The sequence below is a fragment of the Gymnogyps californianus genome, chromosome 12, assembly GCF_018139145.2.
Source record: "Gymnogyps californianus isolate 813 chromosome 12, ASM1813914v2, whole genome shotgun sequence".
Lineage (NCBI taxonomy): Eukaryota > Metazoa > Chordata > Aves > Accipitriformes > Cathartidae > Gymnogyps > Gymnogyps californianus.
In genome coordinates, this window is record NC_059482.1 from 5,651,314 (window position 1) to 5,669,764 (window position 18,451).

General features: G+C 40.4%; 2 protein-coding genes across 2 annotated transcripts in view; both read left to right on the forward strand.

The window, feature by feature from the left end:
- Positions 1–8,402, forward strand: part of PKD1L2 (polycystin 1 like 2) — a 42,478-nt gene extending 34,076 nt beyond the window's left edge. The window contains exons 36-43 of the mRNA XM_050904265.1: positions 259–586; positions 1,093–1,226; positions 2,118–2,245; positions 2,586–2,746; positions 4,415–4,625; positions 6,027–6,128; positions 7,298–7,429; positions 8,277–8,402. Of these exons, the coding sequence (XP_050760222.1) occupies positions 259–586; positions 1,093–1,226; positions 2,118–2,245; positions 2,586–2,746; positions 4,415–4,625; positions 6,027–6,128; positions 7,298–7,429; positions 8,277–8,402 (1,322 nt within the window). The remainder of the gene's footprint in view (positions 1–258; positions 587–1,092; positions 1,227–2,117; positions 2,246–2,585; positions 2,747–4,414; positions 4,626–6,026; positions 6,129–7,297; positions 7,430–8,276) is intronic.
- Positions 8,403–9,021: 619 nt separating this feature from the next.
- Positions 9,022–17,316, forward strand: GCSH (glycine cleavage system protein H). Its single transcript, XM_050904317.1, has 5 exons — positions 9,022–9,145; positions 12,920–12,999; positions 14,235–14,298; positions 16,477–16,608; positions 17,187–17,316. Exons 1-5 carry the CDS (start codon positions 9,022–9,024, stop codon positions 17,282–17,284), a joined length of 498 nt encoding a protein of 165 aa, XP_050760274.1. The 3' UTR covers positions 17,285–17,316.
- Positions 17,317–18,451: the final 1,135 nt, after the last annotated feature.

Genomic DNA, 18,451 nt, shown 5'->3' on the forward strand with positions numbered 1-18,451 from the left:
CCTCCAGGCCTTAGTTTCCTTCTGTATAAAATACAGATAGGTAGTGATACTGAACTCTGTTATCTATGGATGTTATCTAAGAACTCAGTTCAAATCAACACGAGGGTTTAATTTTCATGACTATTTTGCTTACAGTGTTTTTGAGAAAAGAACCTATAGCAAAACATGAATGCATCAGTGAATCACAAATGAAATTAAGAAATATTAGTAGTAGTCCTGTCATATTGCCAGTGCTGCTCTTTTCCATCTCCTGTTTAGGATTCATTACAGATGGCAATTCCAAGCTGGTGGGCAGTGCTCGAATTCGCCAAGTAAGAGTGAAAGGAGACACCTGCCCTATTTCTCCCAGACTCCAGCGTGTGATTCAGGAATGCCATGCTCCATATTCCCTGCAAACAGAAGATACATCAGTTTACGGGGAACACTGGAATACTTCAGCCTTTGATAACTCCTCTGACTTGAGCTCAGCATGGCAGTATCAGAGTCAGTCCAAACTGAGAGGGCACCCCAGCTGGGGCAAACTTGCCATCTACAGGGGAGGGGGATACGTGATTCACCTGGGAACTGATCCTAAGAATGCCTCCAGGTACCACTTGTATTCTTGTAAATTATTAGTGTATCTGCTGTGGCGTCAATGATGCTCTTTCCTCTACCCAATTTAAGATTCATTTCAGACTGCATCCTGAGTTTTCCTGCTGTGCATTGTGCTGAATATTGTAGATATTACTGTGGTGCCATCATTGTAGTTTATGTTCCTATCATCTTGCTCCATGCTAGGTAATGACCAGGATCCAAAACTAGAACCTTTTTCTCCTAACCTATATGAGGTAAATGATCAGATGCCTGAGGCATCTCAGGTTTAGCACTGGCCAATATCTGGCACCTGCTTCTCCAGAGGAGCCAAAAAGAAACTTACCACCTAGACTAATAGTACAAATATCCTCTATACCCAGACTTGACAGACCAGATGTCCTCTTGAACATCTTACCTCTGGTTTCCTCTTTCTCTGTGATAATACCCAAACACTCCTATCCTCCATGTGATGTCTTTTTCCTGTATGAGTTAGATCACTGGCTATACATTTTTTGGCAGAATTCTCCAGTACCTTTTCAACAACGTCTGGCTAGACACCTTCACAAGAGCAGTGTTTGTTGAATTTACAGTCTACAATGCCAATGTGAACCTGTTCTGCATTGTAAGCCTGATGTTTGAAACGAATGCTTTAGGTGAGCACCTTTTTTAAGTTACACATTTCTGAAGACAGCAAGCAATGCACCTACAGAGGGTAGATTTACATGCTGTCAATGTTTACCTAGTTCTTTAGTCAGTAAACAGAAGTGTTTTAATAAATCTAATCATGACAGAATCAATGCAAAATTTATAAACCATTTAGGAAAAATGTAGCATCACAGTAATACAGACCATAATGGAATATCTTATGTTTGCTTATGCTGTGGTCATCCGCTGATGAAGAAAACACGGTACTGAAACTTAATCTCCAGAATTTACACAACAGGAACATGAAAAATTATCTTTCCTAATCATTTCAGCTAATCAATACAATATTAAGACAAAAAGTACAAATAACAGAGTCCATCTTTTTTGTTCCAGAAGACTTCTAATATGTAGGCGTGTAATCATATAATACATAATCTGGATACAACAAAGAAAATAGTGAAACCAGATTCTGGTTTGAAGGCCATAGAAAAACATTTAATCTGAGCAGTAGCCTCCCTCAGGTCTGTCCCGGTATTGGAAAATACCCAAACCAGACCACAAAACTGAGCTCATTTTCTTCTTGGAATGAGATTCAGATTTACATCTCCAGGTCCTCCTGCTACATTTCTGCATTTATAGTCCAATCCAAACTCAGCCCTGCTGGGATTAATATCATACTATCATACAAGAGAGCACTAGCACTCTAAAAGCTGTCGACTGCCTGAAATTCCTATTTGAGGAAAATTTCAAAGAACACTTATAAGGCTAGTCATGTTGGATTCAGTCTCATATTGATGTGAATGCGAGTACGGAAGTCTTACTGGTAAACTAAATTGTTTGAATGAAAACAGAAAGATGTAATTATTAGAGCACTGAGGTGAACGTTGTTTGTTTTTTAGGGGCCTTCTTCACAAGTGCAGAGCTGCAAAGTGTCCGGCTTTACCCATACACCAACAGTCTCCACATCTTTGTCGTTGCAGCAGAAGTAATTTATTTCCTTTTTATTGTGTACTACATGATAGTACAGGTGAGACCCAATGGAAAGTTCGGTTGACAGCATCACCTTGTGTCTGGTTTTGATTTCACTTACAAAAACTTTAGGACTGTACTTGATTTCAGTAGTGCTGCTGCTGACTTGCACCAATGAAAGACTGAATCGGATACTGTATCTGTATTAAATAATAGGAAGGTGACTTTTTATTTGACTGGAATGCTTCTTTTGAGAAAGATAATGAGATATTAGTGCAAGATGTAGTTTTATCAATGTGCACTAGTCTGCTTTATTGCAGAAAGGATAGCCCTAATCTTTAGAGGAGTATTGTATGATATGGAGTCACGAGGCTGAAACAGTAAAACTCTTTTCACAGGGAAAACTGATGAAGACTCTGAGATGGAGATACTTCCACAGCAAGTGGAATCTCCTGGAGATGGCCATCATATTGATCAGCTGGAGTGCCCTGTCAGTGTTTGTGAAGCGGACAATCCTTGGGACCCGAGATATCAGCTACTACCAGGAACACAAAGAGGAGTGAGTACTAATGCTAGTTAGTGCATCCTTTGTCAGTGCTACTTATGCAGACACAAATCTATTTTTCCTCTTCACAGACAGCAGCTCATCTATGCTAGATAATGCTACTCTATATGGCTATATTCATGAAGGATGTAAGTATTTCAGGGCTTACATGTGTGTCAGCAATAGGATTTTCTTCTGATACTGCTCTAATAAAATCCAGCAGACTTGAGCATCAAGTTCCCTAGCCTAGCTGCTAGTTCCCTATCTGCATCACCCTCTTCTGAATCAACAAGCCTTTCTGCTACAGGACATCCATCCAGATAGTACATAATCTGCCTCATTCTTTGTTGTAAAAAGCCATTGGTTAGAGGACAATAATGGCTTATTTTATACAGAATGGAAAATGATAACGTCTGTTAAAAAACAGTCACATAGGAAAGAGGTCATAGAATCACAGGATAATTTAGGAAGGAAAGGACCTCTGGAGGTCTCTGCTCCAACCTCCTCCTTTGGTGTTACATCACGTTGCTCTGGGCCTTGTTTGGTTGAATTTTGAGTATCTCTGAGGACAGAGGTTCCACAGCCTCCCTGGACCTCTGTTCCAGTGCTGAACCACTCTCAATGTGGGAGGAAAAAAAAGAGTTTTTTTCATGTCCAGCTGGAATTCCTCTTGCTGCAAGTTGTGGCTGTTGTCTCTTGTCCTTTTACTGTGCACCTCCAGGAAGTGTCTTACTACATCCTCTCTATAACTACCGACTAGGTAGCTGGAGACAGCAATTAGAGGCCTCCTTAGCTTTCTTTTCTCCAGGCTGAACAAACCCAGCTCCCACATCCTCCTCTCTTATGTCCTGTACCCCGACTCCCAACCATCTCAGTGGCCCTCCACTGGACTCGATGTCCTCCTTGCACTGGGGAGCCCAAAACTGGACTCAGTATTCCAGATGCAACCTCGCAAGTGCTGAACGAGAGGAAAGAACAAAGGCTTCCTTTAACCTGACAGCTACATTCTTGCTAATGCAGCATGCATATATTGTATAGGTATATGTCATGTGCTATATTAGCATACACAATTTATAAAAGCTTTTTGTGGTCACATCTGTTGTAAACAAAATTGTAAGTACAAACAATGTGCTACCTTTATAAATGGTAAATGTAAGTATTACCAAGTTTTTTTCAGCTAACATTAAGACTTGACTCGCCTCAGTCACAGATCACAGTTCTGACCTCCAATCTTCATTCCTTACAGTACCTTCTCACACACTTGTTGGAAATTAGCTAATCCTGTCACAGCTAGTGCATCCTGCTAGCTGCATAGCACCAGTAACCCCATCCTCTCAACTACACATGCACAGAAGAACCTGTCTTCCTAAGGGTCAGAATTTGATAGTAAGTTTGCATTAGCTGCCTTTAAACTGTGACTTGCTAAAACTGACCAGCATTTGGGCTACGGCCTAGACCCTCTCTCAGCGGTAGCTAATGCTGATAAAAATACTCTGCCATGTACAGCTGAGCTTTTTGTGTGCACACAGCAGGAAGTACGGGCAGGAACATTCAAGCAAGAACTCAAGTTAGCTCTCCATTGAAAACAAGGACAGAGTGACTGGCTTTTCCAGCACACTCATTTATGCATTTCAAAGGCTTCTGTGTGCACGGTCTATTACATCTTTTCTTTTTTTCTAACAGCTGTGTAAGCTTTAATGAAACAGCAAGAGCTGATGCAGTTCTTGGCTACCTGATTGCGTTCCTAGTGCTTCTCTCCACAGTGAAACTGTGGCATCTCCTGAGGCTCAACCCTAAACTAAACATGATCACTTCAACTCTGAGGAGGGCATGGGGTGATATCTCTGGATTCATCACTGTTATTGCAATCATGTTTCTCGCCTATTCCATTGCTGTGAGTACCACTGTGGTTTCTGTTGTCTGCAGTCTGCATCCAGGTACTGTCAGGTTAAATGAATTATTTCTGAATGCTGAAAGCAACTATATTTCAACAGTTTTGAAATGTAAAACTGAATAAAGCTGCCTATCTAAACCTTAGGTTAGCAGCTTGGAGCCCAATTCTTCAGTATAAGTGAAGAAGTTAAAATATCCACTTGTCTGTTCTTTGCAAACTGAAATTTAGTACAAAAATCAAACACTGAGATGAAAAAAATGGATTCTCTGTGTAATAGGTGTGTCAAAGAACAAAGTACAGGAAAAATCATTTTCTGGATAAAGCTCAAATTGGGGAGAGTGCAGCAAGTGCCATTTTCTGTTTGGCTAGTTTTTAAGTGGGAAATAATTATTTTTCTGCCTACTACAGGAATACTTATTACACAAATAAAATTATATTTTCATTCTAATGAGATTAAAGAATTATTGGACTGCAACTATTTACGTATATTTACTGTTTTAGCTGAAATGTTTTGTGTAAATCTTCTGGCAGAGCGATATGGGAAATTCAGCACATCTCAATTGCAAAATCACTGAAAAAGTGGAAACCATCTGGGCCAAATCCAAACTGTACTGTAAAGGGCAGTCCTGTGACAAATGGGACCTGCTGCAGTCTCACACTGCCTGATTTCACGGCCCTCATCTCTCCCTTCCTCCAGCACTGACACTCTAGCAACTGAGTAGCTTTAGGCACTGGTGTGGCCACAAACTTCATAAGTAAAATAAGTGATGAGATCAGTTCCATGACCCAGCCTGTTGTCATATCATGCAAGTGCTGGAGCTGTGAAAGAAAGAGGCAGGAATATGTATGTAGGGATGGAGAAAAAGGTGAGACTGCAGCAGCCCCCATTTAAATCAGACACAGTAGGCCCACAAGATATAAATGAAGAAAATAGCATCTTGGTTACTGGGTGCAAACAAGGAGGTTGCCTATTTGGAAGGATCTGTGCACTGAAAGGCAAGTGTTTGTGACTATGATTAATTCGGTCAATTATGCAGGGATAAATCTGCTACTTAGAGGTGGTCTAAATTACTTTCCTGATTTTGTCGTGTATTTGCAGGTTTTTTTACATTATCTAGTGGCAAGCTGAGCAGGTATAAGACATTCTCATATCTAGGATAAAAGGTCTTACAGCTAAACACATTCAGAAAGTGTGAATCCAGTTCTTAGCTCTAGGTTAATCTTCTTCTGTGACCTTGTCTGGTGTTTCCCCGTTTGTAAACAAAAACCCCCAAAACACGAAAAAAGCTTCACGGCTCTGATGACAAGCTAGGAGAGCCTTCTCTGAATACAGCAGTCATTAGCTGATTTTGCAGCGAGTACTCTGATCGTGACACAAGATATGCCTTCTTTCCTCTGCAGACAAACTTGATATTTGGCTGGAAGCTCTACTCCTACAAAACTCTCTTTGATTCAGCAGAGACCATGGTCAGTCTTCAGCTGGGAATATTCAACTATGAGGAGGTACCACCTCTGATTTTGAGAAGTTTATCACTGTGTAATTAGCAGCTCAGCTATCAAATATGCTTTGAACCAGCAAATAGAAAGACTTTCAATTAGTGCTTGACATTAATCTAATTTTGCAAGCTCCACAGGCTCCTAAAGCAGCCACCTTTTCTCATCAAGACAAGAAAAAGACACTGAGTGAAATATATCTCACATCCCATTTTGACCATCAGTAGACTCATAAAGAATGTTTCATTGATAAAGTTGCTTGCATTTTAACTAGATGTGTTACTTACTGACTACAGAAAGTTTTGAGCAATTTCTGTAGAAAGCTACAGACAGAAATGTGAGTGATGCCCTGCATTTGTTCTGAACACACCCCCATCAGCTTCTCAAGAAAGGCAAGGCCTTCCACAAGGGAACTTTATGTTACATTTGTTTTTATTATTCTTGACTTTTTCATTAAGTTCTTTCAAATATTGCAATATTGTTTGAACAGCTCTTTGTGGATTAAGCTAGTTCTGGGATATCTCTGTGAAGTCCTCCTTGGTGGGTGTTTTTAGACCATGGATCCAACAGGGTATGGGTAGCTTTGAAGATCAGTAATTAGGCACGAAGTTTTTCACCTCTACATCCCACTCATGTTGTTAATCATGAAAATATATTCCTGCGTTATAGCTTACATGAAAATGAGGTTTTTGGATTTCTGCACAACCCTTTGTTGATATGTGTCCATGACAGTCTGACTGGGCTTCTTTGTAAAGACACTACTAAATAAAAGCATACAGAGACTTACTTTGAAAGCTGAGGCATGACGGACCTTCAGCTATTCTGTGGATAAACAGATCTCCAGGCTTGTTAACTTACACATGCTTTTCCATACCCTTACAATCAAACGCAAACACTTAAAAACCCCCAAAGATTGCCCATATTCATATATCATATATATAAAATATTCTATCATCTTTGTACTATATCTTATTAACATAGGAAAGTGACTAAAGGAGAAAATTTATATATACATGTATAATATAGATAGCATAATTTATTAGCCACAGGGGTTTTCAGAGACAAACTCTTTACTGTGTCTTAACCGCTTGCATGTAAGGGGTTTTTTTTTGGTTTTGTTGTTTTTTTTTTTTTTTTTAACAATCAAAATATTATGCCTTACCTTCTTAATACTACAGGTCTTGGACTACAATCCAATTTTAGGCTCCTTCTTAATTGGATCCTGCATAATTTTCATGACATTTGTGGTGCTGAATCTGTTCATTTCGGTGATTCTGGTTGCCTTTAGTGAGGAGCAGAAGCACTACCAGGTGTGTTCATCTAAGCTCTCCTGCCGTTTTTAACACTTATTGTGCAGTGCTTACTCATGATTTAGGTCTTCCACCATCGGATGAAACCCATGTAAACTGAGTCCAACTCTTAAGAAGTCAACATTTACTCATAAAGCCCACTTCAGTTTTTCCAGATTTACACCGTCCATTCCTGTTCAGATGAGTCCCTGTTCAGATTTAGTACAAGATCTGATTCGCGGCCTTCTGTTCACATACTAACTCCAGCAAAAAAGTCTTAGACTTGTGCCTGGCTCCATTGAAATCAGTCCCAAAACTGCTACCAAAGTTCATGAGGACTTTGTAGCTCCTTTTAAAAATGTCACTGTGAGAGGTAGACCCATTCAAGCTATTGATAACACAGTGTGAAATCCAGCTTAGTACTCCAGTACTGTCCAAAATTCCTCTATGTTTTAAATAAAGTCAAGGGAGATGAAAACAAAGGATATGGTTAATAGAAAAGAAGATATATTTAGCTTTTCTCATTTACTTCATCTAGAAACGGTGGTGGCTCGTTGTATATATCACTAGCTGTATGGTAGCTGGCAAGTGAACTCCAGGCTCCTGTAGCAAGATTTCCACAGGCTTTGACAGAGCCAAAATTTCATCTGTAATGTCCGTGCTCACCCATGCTCATCTCGGACTTTTGTCTTGATAAAAATATTGGCATGATGTTTTGCTTTGGCAGTTAGTCATGCTCAGCTTAGAGTGAAAGTTGGCTTATTTCACCTCAATTAGAGATTTTCTCTTGCGACTTCCTCTGGCTTCAGCAGAGACCGTATCCACTTCTGGTCCATGCATCCAAGTAACTTACTTCTCATTATTCTAGGCTTCAGAAGAAGAGGAGATTGTTGATCTAATGCTAATGAAGCTTTTCAGTTTCTTCGGGATTAAATGCAAGAAGGAAGAGAAGCCAGTCACTAATGATCAACTGAAACAACCTGCCAACGGTTAAATGATAACCACAATGAAAAGTCACTTTGTGGGTGATTTACTTTTTAACTATTAGCTGCAGTGGCTAGAGTTTGGTTATCATGGCTTCTGACTAAAATGCTGCGGCGTTCAACGAATAAACTTGCTGACATGTTATTTTGCAGTATTAGCTAAGATATAACGCTAAACCTAAGATAAAGCGTCCCACGTGCATTTCCTGTAGACTTAGCATCTGCATTTAATAAACAGTGAGCGTTTGTTGCACCGTTTGGCTAAAACCACTCGCTTTCCGCCAAGCAAGCGCCATGGAAAGATGGCGACCCTCTTGGACCGCCTTCCTCGCCCCGGCCCCGCTGGGGCTGCCCACCGCCCTGCTCCTGCTCCTGCTCCGGCCCCAGGCACGGCGGCACAGCAGCCTGCCGGCAGGGCACGAAGCAGCTTCGCTCCCCCGCTGCCAGGCGGCTCTTCAGAGACCGCTAATCCCCCACAGAAACCGCGCCGCCCGCTGAAGGGAGCCAGCAACAGCCACCCCCTCCCGCGCTTGTAACGGGCGCCGGTAACGGCCGCCCCTGACGACGCCCCCGCGAGGCAGGAGCTCCGCGCGGCACCGCCCCCCGCCCGCCCGCCCGCCCCCGGCAAAGATGGCGTGGCGAGCGCTGCGGCGGGTCGGGCCGGTTCTGGCGCCGCGCTGCCCGCGCCTCTCGGCGCCGCCGCTGCGGGTGCCCGCGGCCCGGAGGTTGGCCACCAGCTCGCTGGTGCTGTCCGGTGAGTGGCGGCTGGGGGGCGGCGGGAGGGAGGCGCACGGTGGCCGGCGGGAGAGCGGCCCAGTTCTGCGAGGAGTCGTCGCTCCCTCTCTGTCAGGGCTCCCGGGAGGGGAGGGTGGGCTGCTGCAGCCGGGCCGGCCTTCAGGTGCGGCGGGCCGGGGCGGACCTCGCCTGCCGGCGCAGCCCGCGGAGGAGCGGTGCCGGCCGCGCCCGCCTGTCCGCCAGCCCGCCGCCTGCAACAGCCGGCGAGGGCTGAAGCGACCTCCCTGCTCTGTGCGCGGAGCAGCCCCGAAGTTTACATCTCCGCCTGCCAGACCCCGCTGTGCAGAAGGACTTCGTAGTGAGGCGTGTCACGCGTTGTCGCTGCCCGTGGGGCTGGGAAGGGCACGGCCGGGAGGAGCGGGATGCTGCAGCTTCCCCTGAGCTGCGCTGGTCTCGGACGGGTCATCTCCACCCGCTGGTGCAGGGGTGTCCACATGGGAATCGGGGAAAAGCTTCGCAAGATGGCTGAAGCCTTGCAAGCGCTTATAGCTGCAGGGGCACTTAGTGCCTATTGGCAGTGCGGGTTTCACCTGTGCGTTGTCCTGGTGCTGACACTCTCCCAACTCCTCCTCCCGTGAGGAGCTGGTTCACCTCTCTTAATTGGCAGAAAACTTTTAACCTCCTCTCCGTGCTGCAGTTTTTTAGCAAAGTGGCCCTGTCCCCTTCTGGCCCCAGCTGCAGGCTTCCCTGAGCGGGCTGAGTGTGGAGAACACGAACGTGACAAAAAAAGCGGATAGCTTTTCCTAGGATCGCTGTGCTGAAACAGCTTGTTGGTAGCTCCAAGGAGCATCAGCAGCAGTATAAGAAATGGGCAAAAATGGGTGGATGGAGGAGGCAGGCCTGCAGCAGTTAGATTGGGGTGGGCTGCAAGGAAACCTGAGCCAGATTTTCGGGGCCTTGGGTCTGTTGGGGCTAAAGAAGTGTGGCTCTGTCTCACCAGCTCCTGTGCAGTATAGCTACAGAAGTGGTAAGGCAGGAGATGGACTTACACATCAGTGCTTGGTGTGATTTTGCACTTAATGTAGTTAATTCTGAAAGTATCTGCTGCTGTCGAAGCTCTCTTTGAATGAAAGTTAGCCACAGAAGTCTGAACAACAGAATCAGTGGTACTCTAGCAAACAAATGTTGAAAAGATAGGAGAGAAGAGGAGGTGAATATGCTATAAAAGTAACGACTGCCACTAAGAAGAGGTCATAAATTTCCTTCCAGATAGTCTTTTAGCCTATCTGTTTAACTGCCTTCTGCTGCAAGTGAAAGAAATAACATTTATTAGTCGTTATTTGCAAATTGAGTCAAGATCTAAGCTTTTTTCACTACTCTAATTGTTTAATGTACCTATTGTTTTTCTATAGATATAACTTGAAGGAATAACATAAATTATGCTTCTGTTTTAGGCAGAGAGGAAAAATTTTGTATGCCTCTGTGGAGGTGTGAGTGTTCCTTCACTCTTCGGGTATATATTTATGAAATATTTAATAGAGGCAGGCTAAACTAAATGAAGGGCTGAATTCAGAATGTGCTAGTTAAGCTGAAACCAAAGTAATGTTGAAATGAATGAAGCTAGAGTAAATTTAGCTGCTCTTCTGAAAAAGAATGCTCACAGAAGAGATTTGGTATGTTTTGACATTTCATATCCGTTTAATTTGATTTATTTAATGGGCTGATCACATAAGCTCAAAGTTCAAATTTTGAGATTACTTATTAACTCTTTTTAATTTGACCTTTACTTTATTTGCAGTGTTTTTTGTTACACGGTTAGAATTTTTCATTTTTCACCTTTTTTTTTTTTTTTTGTCCTACAAGAAGCTTGTGTGCTCTTCTAACTGTTGAGAACATTTTACTGCTGTGTTCCAAACTGATCATGGAAGTCTTCTGGGGTTTTTGGGGGGTTTTTTTGGTTTGGTTTTTTTTAACCTTGCTTTATAAACAGAACTTACACAATATTATTATCCTACATAAACTGGTATTGGTTGGCTTCTTTGTGACATGTGTAATGTCACAAATGTTCAGCTTGGGTTTGAGATTCTGTGTCATTCTCCGTTCTTATGGTTCATTACTCATTTCCAATGAAATTCCTATGGGTTTAATGTCTTGACCTATGATTTAAGACATTTGATTTCTTCTGTTCATTAGAATGTGTCCTGAGAGATTTTTGTAGGTATAAATACTGCTAGCTGAAATTCCCTGGGTTTTTTCAGTGATAATTCATGGACAAATACTTCATGTTTGCATTTTACTCAAAATTTTTTGTGTACTGTACTTGCAAAAACATGTATTACTCTACTGAGGTCTATAAAACTTAGGCCATCTTCAAAGACAAACCATTTTATCTGAGGCTTGCTTCTCTTACATGTGTTCAGACATAAGAGGATCGCTACAATTGAAACAACTTAAAATATGACTGACTTACAGTGGAAAGATTTTAGCAGGTCTACAGTGAGAACTTGTTTTCCTTCATGTACAGGTTTAGAAAATATACAAGGATTTGCAGAAGTGTAGTTTCTCTAGTGGGTATAAGGAGTCCAGCCTAGAGGAAGAGCCTGAGAGGAGAATTTTGAACTCAAAAGGAAGGTCCAGCTCTACTACTCTGGCACTAATCACACAGGGAGCTCTGTTTAAGAAGTTATCTTCTCCAGGTTCTGGAACATCCCTTGCCTGATTGGATAGGTGCTACAAGTGAAAATTAAAAATACATTAGTTTAAAAAAAAGGGGGGGGGGGGGAGAAAGTATCTGTGGGGAAACGATGGAAGTGAGAAAACAGACAAAGCAGGCTGAAAATGCTCAGAGTAAGAAAAGTTCCAGGTAAAATGTTAGCAGGAAAAATGTTGCCTGTTTCAATTACTTCTTTTGAAGTTTCTCCATAAGACTTGATAAAAAGAATTGCTTCTAATAAAAGCTAGTACAAGCTGCCCTGAATCTTACAGATCTAAAATATATGTAGAATTGTAAGATCGCTGTGAAAAGACTTAACAGGGTCTTAAATATGATTATTTTAAAACTATACAGAATAACTACTGTGGTGTTCTCACGGTAACGTTAACAGAGAGCAAATTCTCTTAAGTAACAGTTGCCTGTATGAGTCGCCTTATTAATTTGCCCCATATTAATTTGCCTTAATTTTACATAGATCTGTGACAACATTAAACAGGGAGAAATAGACTCTATAGGAAATGTCAGGGGGAGGGAAGGGAATCAGTCACTTCTGCTAACGAGGTTGCAACTTTTTTACTTCAACTGATGGCTCTATTTAAGTACTTTGAATGAGATGCTGTAATGCTGACACTGTTTCTAACGAGTCATTAATACTGGCCTTCCCAGGAATAATAAAGTGCTTGTCAGAAACAAACACTAAAAATGCTTGAAAAGTCACTAGGCTATCATAGAAATGCATGACTATGAGTAAAGTACACACATATGCTTTACATTTATACTTTTGTTTGAAGTAGAACTACTCCTTTTGCTCCTGTACGTTATCAGTCTCTAGATGATTGCACAGGAACTAGTAATACTCTCAGCAGAACGCCTAGTGAGCTTCTACCATGTCACTAAGCGTGTTGTGAGCGGAACAAAATGCTTCTGTAAACTGTATGTGCTGTTTAAAATATTTTCCAAGAAAAATGAACAAAACTAACTTCAGTAAAAAAAGCCCACAGTTTAAGCCTGCCAATGTGTTACTGTATTTAAGTGAGCAAGATGTCACATTTCTGAAATATGAAGTTTGTTTCATTTTAGCCCGCAAATTCACAGACAAGCATGAATGGGTATCTGTTGAAAATGGCATTGGAACAGTAGGAATCAGCAATTTTGCACAGGTATTGATCCCTCCCCCCTTACCCAAGTCTGCAATACTTATTTACGCATACCTGCTCTTGTCCTTGCTCTTTGGACAGTTACTGTTTTTTATTGTTCTAATTGCATATGCTATACGTGATTTTTGGACTTGGATCTATCACATTATTTGTGAAGTGAATGCTGCTTCAGCATTCTGATAAATTCTTAATCATTTCAGATTGGGCCTATGGAGAGTTGAACTTGATGAGAAACTTAATGGTTCAGCAGAATTTACAGCCTCCTTTATTACTTCAGTTCTTATAGGCCTGAGGAGTTTGTGGCTATGTGAAGAGGATATCGTGCACTTTTTAGGCCAAGTTTCCCTTGAACATGAATACGGTGCAATCCCTCTGGCTAAAGAACAATTGTGAATAGAAGTACAACATGGTGTATATTTCTCACTCTAGGACAGGAATTCCTTTGGATTTTTTGTTTTGTTTTGTTCTCATGCAAGTACTTGATTTGGAATAGTCACAGGCAAATTCAGGACAGAGATTCACTGTATGTGAAACTTAAGAAAATCTGATGTGAGAAGCTATCAGTGAAGTGGAATTAATGTTTCTTAGGACAAGCAGCATTTCCCGTAATCTCAGTTTTCTGTAAATAACACTAATACTCTGTAAGATCCCTAGCCTTTGGTGAGATAGGGTACATTTGTCAGTGAAGAGGCAGAAGCCTATTCTGGTTGAGCCGATTCTTATGGTGATAAGGCTCCTTATTAAGTCAGTAAGGACAAACTGTATGCCAACAGCTCTCCAGTTGTCCGTGTCTCTGGGGAGGAATCATTGCGTTTTCTTTCAGATTGCACTGGAAGTAAATCTTCTGTGCTTTGTAACAAAAAGATAATTCCCTCAAATCATTGGGAACTTTGTCCTTTAAAACAGTTGTTACTCTAGCTGATGCTAAGAAGATCAGCAGATGTTATTTCTCATTCTGCCTGAAGAAATCTATATATAAACCTTGTAACTCAGCCTGAGGGTTATTAACACACTAATAGAGAAACAATAATTTGGCATTTGGGGCATGATAGCAGAACAGTTTTTCCAAGTTAAATGTTTAAAAAGAAAAAGTGAAAAATATGCAGTCCTTAAAGAGTGAGAACTAAATTTAGAGACAGAGATTACTTCTATACAGTGATTCTAGAGTTACTGTATCAGATCTCTCCTATGTATAGTTTCTTTAATGTATGCTTTGATGTTTTTGTTTTTCTTTTAAGGAAGCATTAGGAGATGTTGTTTACTGTAGTCTTCCAGAAATTGGGACAAAATTGAGTAAACATGGTAAGTTTCAGCTCTAATTTCTAATCAAGTAATTATTCTACTCATCCCACTCTCCCTTTGCAAAGATGAATTTTATGAAGTAATCTTTATGTTCATTAACACCATTATAAATCTTCTGGATGTGAAATAAATTCAGGTATTTCTACAACAGACAGCTTTAATTTCAAATTCTCACTGTCACACCATGTACGGTAGTAGAAAGTACCTGCTTATTAAACTGTGAAGACATTTATTTAAAAATCAAATATTTGAAATACATTTTTGTAATAATTTTATCTATACTCTGTTTTTAAAATATTTATGCTTTGATTTGGACTTGCTAGTGTTTAGGCTGGCTTATTTGTCATTCTGCAGTTACGCGTTGCATGATGTGAAACATCTAATTGATATCAAGCTCTAATTTTTCTATGAATATATAGACTTAGTAATTTTTGGATATCAACTGTAATCATAGGTTTTTGCTCATTAGCAACGTACAAATTCTTACATTCTTAATCATTCAGTTATGTAATTTTCCATGTTAAAGAAGAGTGAGCATTAACAGGTAGAAAGGAAAAGCCTATTCCTGTATTTACATGGAGAGCTGTCTCGCTAGTATGTGAAGAAAAGATTGTCATTAGCTTCAGAAATTGCAGAACAAGAATGTAGATTTACTGAGGGAAAGTAGCAGGTGTCCTGGTTTCGGCTGGGACAGAGTTAACTCTCTTCTTAGTAGCTGGTACAGTGCTGTGTTTTGGATTTAGTGTGAGAATAATGTTGATAACACTCTGATGTTTTAGTTGTTGCTAAGTAGCGCTTATCTTAAGCCAAGGACTTTTCAGTTTCCCATGCTGTGCCAGCAAGCAGGTGTGCAAGAAGCTGGGAGGGAGCAGAGCCGGGGCAGCTGACCCGAACTAGCCAAAGGGGTATTCCATACCATGGAATGTCATGCCCAGTATATAAACTGGGGGGAGTTGGCCAGGAGGCACGGATCGCAGCTCAGGCATCCGTCAGCGGGTGGTGAGCAATTGCATTGTGCATCACTTGTCTTTTCTTGGGTGTTATTTCTTTTTTTTGTTGTATTCTTTTTCATTACAATTATTATTATTATTCTTAGTTAGTAGTGTATTTTTAATTTAGTTATTAAACTGTTCTTATCTCAACCCACAAGTTTTACTTTTTTTTTTTTTTTTCTTTCCTCCTCCCCACCCCACTGGGAGCGGGGAGGGGGAAGTGGCTGCGTGGTGCTGAGTTGCTGGCTGGGCTTAAACCACAACAGCAGGCCTTTCTTTTGCCACCCTTCTTGTGGAATAGGTCCATATCGAAATGTTTTGGCCAAATCTATTACATCGCATTGAATGGTGCATGTTAGACAAAAGGCCTTTCTGTTTAGGGTTTTAATTAACCAACTTGTAGTTTTGTTTTATCTGAAGGAATTTCATTTCCATTTAGTTCTTCTCTTTTCTACCCGTTCTGGCCGTAGTCTAATTCCAAGCTTTCCCAGAACATGTCGTTCTCTGATTCCTTGTGCTGATGCCTATCTACTCTTCTGACAGTTCCGTGTTCCTCCAGCCTCTCTCTTGTTTGCTTGTGGCTTAGTTACTCTGGACTAACATTGCTCCAGGCACCACTTCCATAACTGCCTACAGAATAGAAAAAAGGGAAGACCGGCTGGGTGATTCCAGTGTGGTGCTTCTGAATACTAATGTGCGTTTTCCAGTGAGTGCAAATGTAACACTTGACAGTGTTTCTGAAGAAAAACTGGGATTCCTGAAATTGTGGCTGTGTCTATTTTGTAATCAAATTGTATATAAAAAGGTTTAAATTTGTAGATAAAAGGCATATTTAGGTCTTTTGCAGCAAGAGCTGGATGTGGTTCCTTCTAACCCAATATCATATCATATGCTGTAGGGCTTTAGCCAAAGGTTAGCCAAATGTAAGAAATTTCCGTCCCTTCTGTAGTAGCCAGCTAGCTAGTGTTATGCAAGTTCCCCAGAATAATTCAGGAGCATAAACATCAAATTTAATACTGCTGATCATTGTCATAAAGTTGGTGACTTCAATCTCTTTGACAGTTTTCCTTGCTCAAGATCAAGACAATTCTTCAATGGCTAGGTCATCACCAGAATGTCTGACTAAAAAAACTAAAGTGCTTTGTATTTTCCTCTTAAAAGTGTTCAATCATATTCTGTGTTTCAGATGAGTTTGGAGCTTTGGAAAGTGTGAAAGCTGCTAGTGAACTCTACTCTCCTCTGTCGGGAGAAGTGACTGAGATTAATGCTGCCCTTGCAGATAATCCAGGGCTCGTCAATAAATCTTGTTATCAAGATGGTAAGATGTCATTTTTATCTTTCAATAATGAATACTACCTGGATTCTTGCTATCACAAATGGCTCTGCAATTCCTAGTTCTTCCAGTTTAATGGTGTGGAGGCTTAAATGGAATATATTGAATACAGTTCAAGCCCAATAAAATTTAACATGAAAGTATTATTGTAGTCTTGTCTTTGCTGACAGCTGTTTTACAATGTGTTCTTTTCAGACATAGACTGTGGTTGAATTTAAATCTTTTTCCCTTGATCACATTTCTCTTTTTTGATCTTGTAACAGCTCATGATACTGAGAGGTCTGGTTCTTTTACTCTTTCTTCAGTGTCTCCTTAATGCCACTGTCAGAGACAGTACTAAATTGGACAACTGGTCTGACTCAAAAGGCCATTTCTTATGACAGGTTGTTTGCTTGTTCATTTTTTGAAGTATTGAAACATTGTTTTGCCTGCACAAGAAATCCTGTTGATTCTACCAGTGTTAAAAGGCTTGTATGCCTACTGGGAGTACTTTTCTAAGGCAGTAACATGAATGAATCTTTCTTGTAGGATATTAGCAACTGTTTTTAATTTCCTAACTACAGGTTGGCTTATCAAGATGACTGTGGAAAACCCTGCCGAACTTGATGAACTGATGAATGAAGATGCCTATGAGAAATACATAAAATCCATTGAAGACTGAGCTGGAATAATGAAATAAATCCATATAAAATATTTCAGTGTAGTTTGTCATCAATCAGTGAAGTACAGAATATCCAGTTTTGGCAACCTGAAAAATACCACTTATGATCATATATACAAGGCCATAAATAATTGCAGTGATAAAAATGTTTAACATCTGCATATCTGCAAGGGTTTTTATTCTATTGTATGATTTATGTAACTTCAGGATGTTATCTATAATATTTTGGGAAACAAAATTTGTTTGCTAAAATGTATACTTCCCAAGATTCATTTGACAATGAAATTTAGTAACAACAACCTTAATATGGTAATTCGGTAGTAGGCACATGACTGTTCTTGTAACCTGCACTACAGCTTTCCCTGAAATACTTTTCTATTGCTCCTGATATATTGAAAAGCAGTGTCTCCCTAACCTCCTAGTATTTTTCCTAATTATAGTTGCAAAGATGGTACCAAAAAAGGAGAAGCCATATCAACTACCTCTTTGCTTGATTTTTACTTCTTTACAGAATTTATCAATCCTTTGTTTTCCTTCTTCATTTTACGATGTAATCAAATAGTTCTGCCTTTGAGGCAGAAGGTATGGTCCTTGTCTTCTGATTTATATGCTTTCTTAGTATGCGAAACTCATGCAAATGATAGTTTATGAAGGTTCTAGAGTGGATTGTTTAGGCTTTATTTTTTGTCTAGTAAACACTACCTATGTCACAAGTAATTACGGAATCCTACATCTTGTGCCTAGCAATTGTGGTGATTTCAGAAGAGTAGATACTTGTGAAAATTGTGTGATCACTAATAGTTTGATGTATACTGTATCCATGCGTGTCTGTCTTTAAGATCAAGTAGGCACACTGCTGTAACGACATCACAGGAATGAAACTAAAACTTTCACTTTGCAAACCAGTAAAGCAGTTGATTCCATTAGATTTAATATTTGACTTAATGAATCCACAAATGTGCACTCAAAGTTGATGTGACATATAAGGGTAAGGTTGAGTTGTACAGACCTGCACTTTAGGAAAACATAATAGTACAGCAGAGTTCTGGTCTAAAACTTTTTTCCACAATTTTAAAATAGTGATTATAAGCTAAGCACAAAACAGGAATGAAAACCAAGTATCTGTAAGTTGATCTAAGAGGAGGCAGGGGAATGTTTAATCCATGT

Excerpts from the sequence above, each read along its gene's own strand:
- GCSH (XM_050904317.1), top strand. The coding sequence starts at position 9,022 with ATGGCGTGGCGAGCGCTGCGGCGGGTCGGGCCGGTTCTGGCGCCGCGC. Across the intron at positions 9,146-12,919 it reads CAGCTCGCTGGTGCTGTCCG|CCCGCAAATTCACAGACAAG; the intron begins GTGAGTGGCGGC and ends GTTTCATTTTAG. Across the intron at positions 16,609-17,186 it reads TAAATCTTGTTATCAAGATG|GTTGGCTTATCAAGATGACT; the intron begins GTAAGATGTCAT and ends TCCTAACTACAG.